We start from the raw sequence: 14,202 nt of genomic DNA, 5'->3' as shown, positions 1-14,202 counted from the left end.
GTCCCAACCTATTGTCTCAACTTGTTGCCCTCAGAGGAGGAACCTGGAGTTGTATAATGATGCTGATAGGTCCACATACTGCCAGTTGACACAAGGTGGGGAGTATAAATGGTGTGTCCCCTGTTGGGTAACCATCCACCCTTGCTTCTAGCACTAACCCCTTGGAATTATGGGTACTGGAAGACGTCTGCATGAAGGAGTGTAGTTCTCTAGTAGGCTTTATTTGGCTTTCTTCCATTACACAGTATCAGTCCAATATCTAGTAGAGATTTGTTAGTCTCTTGAAAAATACTGCCTTTTTTTTTTTCTGTTTTCCAGTGATTATATTCATCTCCGTATTTTTAAACATTCTCTTGGTTATCTCAGTAGAATTTTTTGAAAGTGTGAAAGGCAGTGAGTGGTCAGATGCATTTTATTTATTTCGTCATCTTGTCCAATATATATAATTTTTACCAACATGTTCAATTTGATAAATACAGACATGGAACTATTTTGATATTTAATATATGTTTACATACATGTAAGACTAATTTGGTTTATGTTTACATACATATAAGAGTAATTTCATTTACTTTTGACAACTGTCAGTCCAGAAGCTAATAGGTTCTTATTATTTGCTTTTTAGAAAATGGATCCTACATCTTTGTTACCAACCCTTTTAAATGTGGATCTGACAATATCATACATAGAATGTCTTCCCAAGGACATTCTGGTGAAATTTCAAGGCAGAAATAATATTGAATGTGAGTTTGACTACCACATATTGCAGAGGGAAATACAGCATATTCAAAAAGGAAACAATAATGTAGACATTGATGACTTTTGTTTGGTAGAAGAAAGAGTATCAGGAGAATGGCAGAGAGGAAGAGTTGTGGAAAAGAAAAATGAACTCTATACTGTGCTCCTCATAGACCGCGGAGAGGAACTGAGAGTTGACAGTACACAGGTTGCTTCAGCCTGTGGCAACTTATTTGAGCTACCACCACGGGTAACATTTGGCATTTTGGCCAACATACTACCAGCTGGGGAAAAATGGTCTCCCAAGGCTTTGAATTATTTCAAGTCATTAGTAGGACTACAAGTGAAAGGTTGTGTACAAGCTGTTTTGCCTCTTCAGATGATTCTTCTTGAAGTGCCAAGCATAATATCCCAGGTTCTTGAATTACAATTAGGGAGACTCGTTGATGGAGATTCATTTCGTCTTATTGTGGAAATGGTAAAAGAATTCCCCAAACAAATGCCAGATTCATTACACCATAAAAGACCTGAATCATCATTAAGTAATAACAATACTTTACTTGATATTCAGCATGTTCTGGATAATTTGCAACCATCTTTGTCAGTGGGCAGTACTGAAAGTGTAAAAGTATCATCTGCTTTGAGCCCAAGTAAATTTTATTGCCAATTAATTAAATGGATTCCAGAGTTAGAAAACTTTACAACATGTATGACATTGCATTATGACGTTATCAGCCAAGGAAGTAGTCCCACCTGTGATAATTTTGGACTACTTTGTGTTGCCAGAAGGAGAAATGGACAGTGGCATAGAGGAATTCTTCAGCAGCTTTTGCCCAATAATCAAGTGAGAATTTGGTTTATGGATTATGGCAGTACTGAGACTGTACCTTCAGTTCTTGTAAAGAAACTTAAACAAGATTTTATCTTAGTACCATTGTTTTCATTTCCATGTTCTCTAACATGTTTACACAGTCCAGACAGAGACACAAGAAAATTTCAACTGAGTATATTTAAACAAGCCTTGTTAGGACAGGTAGTATATGCACACCTTGATGGGTTCAATAAGGATGAGCATTTGTATTATGTAACCTTAGAAACTCAAGAGTCTACAATTAGTCCTAAGTGTCTGCTGAAGACTGTAGGCACACAAGTACTTTGTCCAGTGTCTGATTCAAAAATTTATAATAGGCTGAGGGTGACTAGTGCTTCTGAGGTAAACAGTTTTGCAGTTGAGAGTTTTATTGCAAACACCGAGCAGTCGATAGACTCTCTAAGTAAAAAAGATACTTTAAAAATAGATTTTCCTGTTAAAACTGTAGAAATGAAGATAGAAGCTGCCTACATAGCTTTTGTAGTGTATGTATTAAACCCATCACATTTCTGGGTACGTACTAATGAACATCAGAATGAATTTCAAGATATAATGAAAAATATAAACAAATATTATGATTTGTGTGAAAATGATGAACTGATTCTAAGAAATCCAGAACCTGGATTATTTTGTTGTGCTAGATATAGCAAGGATAGACATTTTTATAGAGCTGTCATCACTGAAATTAATGGTTATAAAATTAATGTTTATTTTTTAGATTATGGAAATACTGATTCCATACCATTTTTTGATGTAAAAATTTTGCTTCCAGAGTTCTGTGAGTTGCCTGCTTTAGCCATGTGCTGTTCACTTGCACATATATTTCCTGTTGAAGATTTATGGTTGAAGGCTGCTGTTGATTATTTTAAAAAAATTGTCCGGAACAAAGCAGTTTTGCTTCAGGTTATAGCAAAAAAAGATGACAAATATACTGTAAATATTCAGAGTATTGAAGCCTCAGAAAGTAGTGATATTGTCTCTCTTATGTTACAAGCTGGATATGCAGAATATTGGGAAGTAGAACCAGAATGTTGTCCAAAATTTGAATATTCAGGGTTAAATTTAAAATCTAAAAACAAAGTTAACATTAAGAAAGTCATATCTGCCCTCGAAGGACCTCAGTCTAAAAGGTACTATTCAAATAAGCTAAAAGAAAGTAACTTATCTTTGTTAAAGTCCCCACCTGTTAATTTCTCTGATTTTAAAAACCCTTTCACCTTGTCTGTGGGACCTGAGTCACCATGGCGTTATAAAGAATATGTGTTTAAACCAGGAACAGTCCTTGAAGTTAAGTGTTCTTATTCTTGTGGCCCAGGTGACTTCTTATGCCAGCTGCAATGTAAGTTAGAAGACTTAAAATTACTAATGGAACAACTTCAGCATTATTATAGTGTTCATTCTGATCCTTATCAGGTTGGGCAGATGGCTTGTGTTGCTAAATCCTCTAAAGATGGGAAATGGTATAGAGCTGCTATTTTGACTCAAATATCAAAAAAAGAATTTGATGTAGTACTGGTTGATTATGGTTACCAGGAAAGAGTTTTAATTAGAGACCTTTGTGCTATTAAGCCACATTTTCTTTCTTTAGAAGCCCAGGCCTTCAGATGTAGTCTTAACCATTTAGTTGAACCCATTAGTTGTAAAGTATTCGGTTGGTCGAGAGAAGCATGCAGAGACTTTGAGAATTTTATTTCTTCATCTAGAGGGTTATTGACTTGTGTCATCTGTGCCATAGTTCTTATATATCCAAACTGTTTAAGTAATTTAGTGGATTTACAGTCTCCATTTACTAGTGCAAGAGAATTTCTTATTCGTCATGGCTCTGTACAATATTGTACAGTAGCAAAGCCATTTCCATCTTCAGTTAGTCTTTACAGTTACTGTTATTCTTCCTTCAATATAAAAGTTGGAAGTGAGGAAGAAATATATATATCTCACATATATAGTCCTCAAAAGTTTTATTGCCAACTTGGTAGAAATAATAAAGACCTAGAGATGATAGAAACAAAAATCAGGGAAATTAGTTACCTCAGTGATTGCCCCAAATATAATTTTAGTAAAATGAGATTATGTATAGCTAAGTATGTAGAGGATGGTCTCTCTTACAGAGCTTTATCAATGCCGACAGATTCATTATCTGACATCCTGGTGTATTTTGTGGACTTTGGAAATAAGCAGTTAGTATCAGAAAGTATGTTGAGGGCTGTTTCAGATGAATTTCCAGAGTTGCTGTTTACACCTATGCAAGCTATTAAATGTTTTTTGTCAGATCTTAGCGATGTAGATATTCCAGCAGAAATCAATAACTGGTTTGCAGATAAATATTTTGGAAAACCATTAAGGGCAAAAATACTGTCCAGGGAGCCAGATGGCCAGTTTGGTGTGGACTTATATGATGGATATCAACATATAAATCAGAAAATTAAAATGTTGCTTCATGCTTATGGAAAAAAACATTGTGACCAAGCACAGTGTGTGAAAAAGGATCATAAAAGAAATGAGAATAAAAAGGAGGCTGTTTCCTTGAAAGGCAAAATAGAAAACAACTATCACCATAACATAAGTAAAACTAGTCTGATAACATATTCTGAAAGCAAAACAGACCAGCTAATGAACCCCAGAAGTATATATGCTAGGCCTTTGAAGCCATCAGTTTGCTGTAAAGTGGAACCTGTGTCAAAAAACAAGGTGAAGTCTTTGCAAGATGAACTTAAAGATGTTAAAATTGTCCCTGGACTTGCACATATTCTTGATGAACATGATGTGGGCCAACAATCAGTAAAGGTTGTATCACAGTCTTTTATCAGAGAATTAAATCAAGCGGCCTCAAAAAACATACATAGTCATGCCAGACCACAAATTAAAGACCTTCCTCAACCCAAGATTTACTTGAATGCCAACGTTAAAGGATATGTTTCTAATATAAGTAATCCAGCGAGTTTCCATATTCAGCTTGCTGAGAATGAGAATGTAATCATCAGACTAGCGGCTGCTCTAAATGCAAGAAGAGCCAGTATGGTGAGAGAGAGAATATCAGTTAAACCCATGGTGGGAGACCTTGTAGTTGCAGAATACTCGGGTGACAATGCCATTTACAGAGCAGTTATTAAGAACATTTTGTCAAGAAATTCTTATGAAGTGGAATTTATTGACTATGGTAACACGGCAGTAGTAAGCACATCTAAAATTTATGAAATTAAGAAGGAATTCTTAACCATTCCTCAGCTAGGAGTTCATTCTTTTCTTAGTGGAGTCAAGTGGAATGAACCTAATGAAATATGGGACAGAAAAACTGTGGATTATTTTGCTTCAAGAGTAAGTAACAAAACAGTCTCCTGTGAGTTTTTGAAAAGGCATGAACAGAAATGGGAAGTAAATGTAATTTGTGATGAAAAATGTGTCGTCAATGAACTAGTGAAATGGATAGCATGCTCGAAACTACAGAGAACAGTATTACAAATGCCTCAGGTTGTCTCTCAAAAGGTGGGCCCTGTTGATAATGAAATGAAGAAAGGAGGAGCAAATGGATATGAAGGTTCTGTGATCCTTCAGCCATCCTACCAACAACTGGTTAGTATTCCTTTTGAAGAGTTAAAACCTGGACAACTTGAAAAGGCTGAAATACTTCATGTTGCAAAAAGTGGAACGTTTTATGTGAAGTTATCTAAAAATAAAAAGATTTTATCAGATTTAACAGTATTAATTACTAAAGAAGTAAGAAACCCTGCTTTTTTATCGGTGGAAAATATTGAGAAAGGCTTGGAATGCTTGGCAAAATCTAAGAACACTTTTCAGTGGTATCGATCAAAAGTAGATAAGTATGTTGATGAGAAAGTGCTTGTTTTTTTAGTAGATCGTGGTAGGTATGAAATAGTGCCTTTATGTAATACTAAGGTGCTTGGTAATGAAATCAGAAATATTCCAAGACAAGCTGTGCCTTGTAAATGGATTTGGTTTGAAAATTTTAGGAAGATGCCATTTGAGTCCATTGTGGGTTTGTTTGCTCATTTGGAAATAAAGATCCTTTTCCTGAAATATTTAGACTCTGCTTGGAAAGTAGACATTTTGATAGATGGTCTGTTACTTTTGGAATATTTAAATTTAAATACAGTTCATGTTGAAGAAAACAAATTTAGATCTTCAGGAATTATTTGTAGTGTTGAATCTAAGACTCCTGTATCACCGTGTACCATAAGATCATTTACTTGGACACAGCTTCAAAATGGTAGGCAATATTTTGGTATTGCCACTGCTGTTTCAGATCCATCAGACTTCTGTGTTCAGTTGGAAGATTTCTTTGACACAATGAAATCTCTCTTTATGTTGCTTTCTGATCTACCAGAAGACTTACAAACAGTGCCTCAAGAGCATATAATTCCCGGTTCTAGTTGTTTGTTCAAATATGAATCGGAAGATCAGTGGAATAGAGTAGAAATTTCCGAAGTCTCTGATCAGAATTTACTTCTTATATTGATTGACTATGGATTTTCTGTTTACATACATTATTCAGATATAAAAAATCTTAAAGTTGTTCCTGAAGAACTTCTGAATTTGCCGAGGCTAAGTTACCCTTGCATCTTACATGGTATCTTACCTGCTGAAGGGAGACATTGGAATGAAGAAGCCAAAAGATTTTTTCAAGATTTCCTGAGTAAACCAGGCTTAGTGTTTCAGTTTAGGGAATACAGTTTTGAAACAAAACTGAAGGTAGACATCATTCATGAGAAAAACAATTTGGCAGACGTGTTAGTTGCCTCTGGTCTTGCAATTTATTCTAAAGATTCAGCTCATCTCGACACAGTTACTACGACTGGATCTATTGAAGTCCAATATAAGTCAGAGAGTAAGCCTATATGCCAATTGTTAGATCAAAATAATTACAAAATAGAAAATATAAATTGTACACGCACTGAGAAGCAAGTGCTAAAAAATCAGAAAACTATAAAAAGGAAAGACGTCTATAAACACCTCTTAAGGAAAAGCCATATTAGAAGATTACAGTCTGGAAACTCAGTACTGAGGAGGAAGAAGGTTGATACTGGAAAACATAATCCCCGAAATACCATTACATTTGATACATGTGCAACAGCTTCATTTTGGGAGCTACCTAATGGTTTGAAGAATAACACCAATTGCACTGAAACCATTTTTGCAAAGCTAAGTGAAGGATTGCAGGAAAATAATACAGTGGACTTAAGAACAACAGGAAAAGCACTGCATGTTAATGAAGTAATGGTATCAAAACATTTGAAAGGTAAGTGGACATTTTTAAAGAAATAATTCTTTTTTGTAGATTTTGTAGATTCTATTTTTGATTATTTAAAGGTTTGTTATTTACTAAAATTATTCAAGTTGAAAATGCCCTGCAAGATTTTACTAAAAATTTGAATAAATGGATAACTAGAAGAGATCACTTGAACTATAAAATGATGCTTTGCTATTTTTACCTTTTATGAATGCTTTGTGAATGTAATGAAGGTAGAGGATTTGAACCACATATGCATGAACACGTGCATGACATTTTGCAAACTTCAGGGGTTTCTCAAAACTCCTGAAGGTCCACAGATCTCAGATTGATCTTACTACTATTAGAGAGCTTCCTGGGTGCATTTTGAAGAATCAGTTTTCTATTATACTTTGATTCTTATCAGATTAACTATATCTTGAGGTTTTTTGAATGTGATTTTTAGCATATTGACAATGTAATTAAACTTGTAGAATAAACTGACTCTAGCATATTCTTCTGAAAACTTTTAGACATTCAAGCTGTTTATAAACATTAAATTTTTAATAGCTTATGTGCTAGAGTTAAAATTTTAATATTCTTTGTGTGGAATATTATCTTTTTTTGCTTATGAATGTTATATTTCATTTTATATATGAATTAGTGAGGATTTATAGGTTATAAAGAAGATTCCATGCTTAATGAATGCTACAACTTGTATATTATTCCACATTATAACTAGTATAACAGTTACATTGTTTCAATGAATGGAGGTATCTTGTTTTTAATATATTTTAGAAAGAATATTTCATTTGAATTCATATTAGATGTTTTATAGTGAATTGATAAATGCTTTAATATGGGCCCTTTTTTTCTAATTTTTGAATCACTCTTTTATCATAGTAGCAGTAATGGTAGAATGCTTATTATGTTCCCAGGTACTAGGTGGAGTTATACATATTAGCTTATTTAAAGCTTTCCACCACTCTTTTAAACTCCACTAAAATGTAAACTAATAACTAGTATCCTACTTCGTTGCCTGAATTCAAAACCACCTTACAGAGACAAGCAGAAAGACAATTGAGCAACATACTACATTTATTAAAAACAAAACAATATTTGATGAATGTGGCTTATATACATGGGTATATGGGTTTCCCAATACTGAATCTATAATGTAGGCTTAACCCATGTAGGCACAGAGGAGAGTTTCTCCATGGGGGCTTACCCATGTAAAATTTACAGCTTGAGGTAGCCGTATCTATAAAGGGAGAGAGGAAGGAGGAAGAGGCTAATAAAACATAGATCTTTCTCACTGTAAATGAAACAGATTGCCTCGAATTCTCGAGTATGAGTAAGGGCGGAATGAGACCAGAGGGTTGTTAATCTAGGAGTGTGCCTCAATCATGAATACTTCACATGGAAGAAGATCAAGAATGAGAAGTGTCCTTCTCCCCCAAAATTATTATGAATATTTTACACTAAGGCTCAGGGAAATTAAGTAAATTGCCCATGGACATAGAGCTGGTAAGTAAGAAACTGAAATTTTAAATTCAGATTTCTCCAACTACAGAGTCTACTTTTGGCCATTATTTATACTTTAAAAAATTATTTATTTATTTATTTTTTTTCTTACTTTTTTAAAAAATTTTATTTTTAAACTTTACATAACTGTATTAGTTTTGTCAAATATCAAAATGAATCCGCCACAGGTATACAAATTATTTATTTTAGAAAGAGTTTTTCTATAAAACTCCTGACCATCAGTGCATCCATTTTGGCACTTACATATCTTTTATTGTTCCTTTACCTGTGAACGTTTTTGCTTTCTTTGTTTTGCTCATCAAATCCTTTAAGATCCCACTTTTGGTTACCATATCTATCCTACCTCCTGCATCCTTAGCACACAGTGAGTCAAAAACTTAAAGTGTTGAAAGTAACAGTTATAAAAGGAGTTAGAGAATCAAATGTTAAATTATACTTCTAAAAAATTTGAAGTCCCTTTTAAGGAAAGATCATAACTTCAGTGATACAAAAATATATGGTTTTATCGACAAAGAATAGGGCCATAGATTTGCTATCATCATAGTTTTAAAACAAAACAAAATGAGAAAACAACATAAACTGATTTCATTGCCTGGAGTGCAATCTGGGTTCTTCCACCTGTATTACTTATCCAAGGGCGATAGTAACAACTGCTGTTTGCTACTATTATTGGCTGTAGCTTGTCTGAGTCTAGAGCAAAATAGTTTTAGTAGTTCTTATTTGAAGATAATCAATACTTGAGAAACTTTCTTGACTATTAAAAATGTTAGCAGAGGGACTCTAACAGCTATGCTCTTCAAGCTAGGCTTTGCATTGGCATTAAGAAAGGATGTTTTCTTTTTTTAAAATTCTGATGCCTGTGTGTCAGTTTTACAGATTGTAGATTGTTTTAATTGGTCAAACTGTGGCCTTGCCATTAGGATTTTAAAGCTCCCCAAGTGATTCTGATATATAGCTAAGGTACAGAATTGCTATTCTAGAAATTACTATAGATAGCTTCTTGAATTGTGGGAGAAAATAGTAATTTTGTATTTTTATGTGGAGAAAATGTTTAGAATTGTTTCTGTATTTGGAGTCCAGACTATACATAATAAGTCATAGTAATCCTCTGCTAAACCTAATTTAAGGTAATGGACATTGTATTAGAAATGGCCTAGAAGTATATAATACATTTATTTCATCTTGTTCAGGTATTGTTTTAGTTATAGAAGTTTGTTGTTGTTCAGTTGCTAAGTCATGTTTGACTCTTTGTGATCCCATGAACTGCAGCACACCAGGCTTCCCTGTTCTTCACCATCTCCTGGATTTGCTCAAACTCATGTTCATTGAGTTGGTGATACCATCCAACCATCTCATCCTTTGTCAGCCCCTTCTCCTCCTTCCCTCAATCTTTCTCAGCATCAAAGTCTTTTCCAGTGAGTCAGCTCTTTGCATCAGGTGGCCAAAATATTGGAGCATCAGCTTCAGCATTAGTTCTTCCAATGAATATTCGGGGTTGCTTTCCTTTAGGATTGATTGGTGTGATCTTGCAGTCCAGGGGACGCTCAAGAGTCTTCTCCAACACCACAGTTCAAAAGCATCAATTCTTCAGCACTCAGCCTTCTTTATAGTCCAACTCTCACATCCATACATGAGTACTAGAAAAACCATAGCTTTGACAATATGGACCTTTGTTGGCAAAGTGATGTCTCTGCTTTTTAATACACTATTTAGGTTTGTCATAGCTTTTCTTTCAAGGAGCAAACATCTTTTAATTTCATGGCTACAGTCACCATCTTCAGTGATTTTGGAGCCCAAGAAAATGAAATCTTACTTTTTCCACTTTTTCCCCATCTATTTGCTATGAAGTGATGGGACCAGATGCCATGCTCTTAGTTTTTTGAATGTTGAGCTTTTTCACTCTCCTCTTCATCAAGAGGCTCTTTAGTTCCTCTTTGCTTTCCGCCATTAGCTTATAGAAGTTTCTGCCTCTTATATTTAGACAAATGTCTAGATTTAGCCTTATAGTAGGCTAAATGGCACCCCATTCCAGTACTCCTGCCTGGAAAATCCCATGGACGGAGGAGCCTGGTGGGCTGCAGTCCATAGGGTCGCTGAGGGTCGGATGCGACTGAGCAACTTCACTTGCACTTTTTGCTTTCATGCATTGGAGAAGGAAATGGCAACCCACTCCACTGTTCTTACCTGGAGAATCCTAGGGATGGGGGAGCCTGGTGGGCTGCCGTCTATGGGGTCGCACAGAATTGGACACGACTGAAGTGACTTAGCAGCAGCAGCCTGCTATAACACATGAATATTTAAATATTCAAGGCAATTGTTTTTATTTAAAGACTGTTTTCTCCAAAATAAAAATTACTAGTCCTTCTCCAGGATGTTTTTACAGGGTTCTTTTGTTTTTGTTTTATTGGTGTGGTTGGTTGGTTGGTTACTTACTTTTTTTATTTTGCTCTGAAAGTCCTGTAACAATTATTTCAAAAAGAATCTTCATGTGAACTGTGCTTGCGTGCATGCTAAATTGCTTCAGTCTTGTCCAACTCTTTGTGACCCTATAGAATGTAGCCCACCAGGCTCCTCTGTCCATGGGATTCTTCAGGCAGGAATACTGGAGTGGGTTGCCTTGCCCTCCTCCAGGGGAATCTCCTGATCCTGGGATCGAATCCACATCTCCTGTGGCTCCTGCATTGTAGGCAGATTCTTTACTGCTGAGCGAGATTCTTTTCTCATTTGGGTTATTACAGAATATTGAGTAGAGTCCTTTATGCTATACAGTAGATTCTGAAGTGAAAAGTGCTCAATCTTGTCTAACTTATGAGATAGCTCCCTACCCCCACCACCATGGACTGTAACCCACCAGAATCCTCTTGCCTGTTGAATTTTCTAGAAAAGAATACTGTAGTGGGTTGCCATTTCCTTCTCCAGGGGACCTTCCAGACCCAGGGATTGAATCCGCATCTCTGGTGTCTCCTGCTTTGGCAGGAAGATTCTTTACCACTAATGCCACCTGGGGTCCTGCGTGTAAGCTTTATCTCTGACTTACATCACTTATGATAAACTTCAGTTCATTCATGTTGCTATAAATGGCATTTTTTCATTCTTTTTAATGGCTGAGTAATAGCCCATTGTATATATTACTACATCTTTATCCATTCATCTGTAACTGTATCAATTTGCATTCTTACCAACAGTGTAGGAAGGTTCTCTTTTCTCCATACCCTTTCTAGCATTTACTGTTGTAGGTTTTTTTTTTATTTTATTTTTTTATGATGGCCATTATAACAAGTGTGAGGTGATATCTCATGGTAATTTTGGTTTGCATTTCTCTAATAATTAGTGATGTTGAGGATCTTTTCATATGTGTGGTTTCCTTTGTGGTGCAAAAGCTTTTGAGTTTAAATTGGTCCCATTAGTTTGTTTGTTTTTATTTTCATTTCTCTAGCAGATGGCCTGAAGAAGATATTGCTGTGATTTCTGTCAGGGAGCGTTCTGCCTATGTTTTACTCTAAGAAAAACAGTGATATTTGTTACAGTGTTATTTTCAGGTTTGTGCCAGTACCTGTTGTTTTTATGATTGTAGCTTTGTGGTGTAGTCTTAAGTCAGGGCACCTGGTTCCTTCAGCTCAGTTTCTCTCAAAATTGCTTTGGTTATTAGATGTCTTTTGTGTGTCCATACAGATTTTAAGGTTTTCTTGTTATAATTCTGTGAAAAATGCCATTGGTTACTTGATAGGGATTGCATTGAATCTGTAGTTTGCTTTGGTAGTATAGTCATTTTGAAAATACTGATTCTTCCCGTCCAAGAACATAGTGTATATTTCCATCTGTTTATGTGATCTTCAATTTCTTTCATCAGCATCTTGTAGTTTTCAGAGTATATGTCTTTTGTTTTCTTAGGGTAGGTTTATTCCTAGGTAATTTATTATTATTTTTTTAATTTTATTTTATTTTTAAACTTTACATAACTGTATTAGTTTTAACAATAACCCTGTGTACGAGACAGCAAAAGAGACACTGATGTATAGAATTTATTCTTTTTGATGTGATGGTAAATGGGATTGTTTCTTTAATTTTTTTTAATCTTTTGTTGTTAGTATATAGAAATACAACAGATTTCTGTATGTTAATTTTGTATCCTGCAACTTTACTGAATTCATTGATGAACTCTGATAGCTTTCTGGTACCATCTTTCAGTTCAGTTCAGTTGCTCAGTCATGTCCAACTCTTTGCGACCCCATGAACTGCAGCACGCCAGGAGGCCTCCCTGTCCATCACCAACTCCCAGAGTTCACCCAAACTCATGTCTGTCGAGTCGGTGATGCCATCCAGCCATCTCATCCTCTGTCGTCCCCTTCTCCTCCTGCCTCCAGTCCCTCCCAGCATCACATTTTTTTACAATGAGTAAACTCTTTGCATGAGGTGGCCAAAATATTGGAGTTTCAGCTTTAGCATCAGTCCTTCCAAAGAACACCCAGGACTTGACCTCCTTTAGGATGGACTGGTTGGATCTCCTTGCAGTCCAAGGGACTCTCAAGAGTCTTCTCCAACACCACAGTTCAAAAGCATCAATTCTTTGGCACTCAGCTTTCTTCACAGTCCAACTTTCACATCCATACATGACCACTGGAAAAACCATAGCCTTGACTAGACGGACCTTTGTTGGCAAAGTAATGTCTCTGCTTTTGAATACGCTATCTAGGTTGGTCTTAACTTTCCTTCCAAGGAGTGAGCGTCTTTTAATTTCATGGTTGCAATCACCATCTGCAGTGATTTTGGAGCCCAAAAAAATAAAGTCTGACACTGTTTCCATTGTTTCCCCATCTATTTCCCATGAAGTGATGGAACCAGATGCCATGATTTTAGTTTTCTGAATGTTGAGCTTTAAGCCAACCTTTTCACTCTCCTCTTTCACTTTCATCAAGAGGCTTTTTAGTTCCTCTTCACTTTCTGCCATAAGGGTGGTGTCATCTGCACATCTGAGGTTATTGATATTTCTCCTGGTACCATCTTTAGGATTTTCTATATATTGTATCATGTCATCTGCAAGCAGTGACAGTTTTGCTTCTTCTTTTCCAATTTGAATTTCTTTTACTTAACTTTTTCTTCTCTGATTGCCATGGCTAGGATTTCTAAAACTGTGTTGAATAAAAGTTTCAAGAGTGAACATTCATTTCTTGCTTCTGATCTTATAGGAAATGCTGTCAGCTATTTGCCAATGAGTATGTCTTACACAGTTTGTTTATTTACCTGGAAGACATCTTTGAAAGAAATCTGGAATGGCAACCCAGTTTTAGAGAAGAATATTGTCTGACATTTTAAATTTGAGATATCTGGACATCCAAAGGGGAGTGGCTGAGAAGCATGCAAAATGTCAGATAGAATTTTGAAAATACAACACTAAGTGATATATATTCATAAATCACCTGTATTAAATCTAGCATGGTAGTGAAAAGTATGGGCATTGAGGCCAAATTCCCTGAATTTGAATTCCTTTTTTCATCCTTTATTAATTGAGTAGGTAAGCTTTTTAACTGATCTGTTCCTCAGTTTCTTCATTGTAAAGTGGAGATCATCATAATTACTCCATTGTCTGGTGGAGGATTAAATAAAACACAAAGTGTTTTCACTAGTACCTCAGTTCAGTTGCTCAGTCATGTCCAACTCTCTGCGACCCCATGGACTGCAGCATGCCATCCCTCCCTGTCCATCACCAAATCCCAGAGTTGACCCAAACTCATGTCCATTGAGTTGGTGATGCTATCCACCCATCTCATCCTCTGTCGTCCCCTTCTCCTGCCCTCAGTCTTTCCCAGCATTAGGGTCTTTTCAA

At 35.8% G+C, this 14,202-nt stretch overlaps 1 protein-coding gene across 2 annotated transcripts in view; it reads left to right on the top strand.

Annotated features, from left to right (window-relative positions):
* The first annotated feature begins 5,745 nt into the window (after positions 1-5,745).
* TDRD15 (tudor domain containing 15) overlaps positions 5,746-14,202 on the top strand; it is a 29,758-nt gene continuing 21,301 nt past the window's right edge. For both annotated transcript variants that reach the window (XM_044926207.2, XM_044926206.2), the window contains exon 1: positions 5,746-6,863. In XM_044926207.2, the coding sequence (XP_044782142.1) occupies positions 5,915-6,863 (949 nt within the window). In that variant the 5' untranslated portion in view covers positions 5,746-5,914. The remainder of the gene's footprint in view (positions 6,864-14,202) is intronic.

The sequence above is a fragment of the Bubalus bubalis genome, chromosome 12 (genome assembly GCF_019923935.1).
Source record: "Bubalus bubalis isolate 160015118507 breed Murrah chromosome 12, NDDB_SH_1, whole genome shotgun sequence".
NCBI lineage: Eukaryota > Metazoa > Chordata > Mammalia > Artiodactyla > Bovidae > Bubalus > Bubalus bubalis.
The sequence above is the reverse complement of the archived record's forward strand: the minus strand, read 5'-3'. Positions and strand labels throughout refer to the sequence as shown.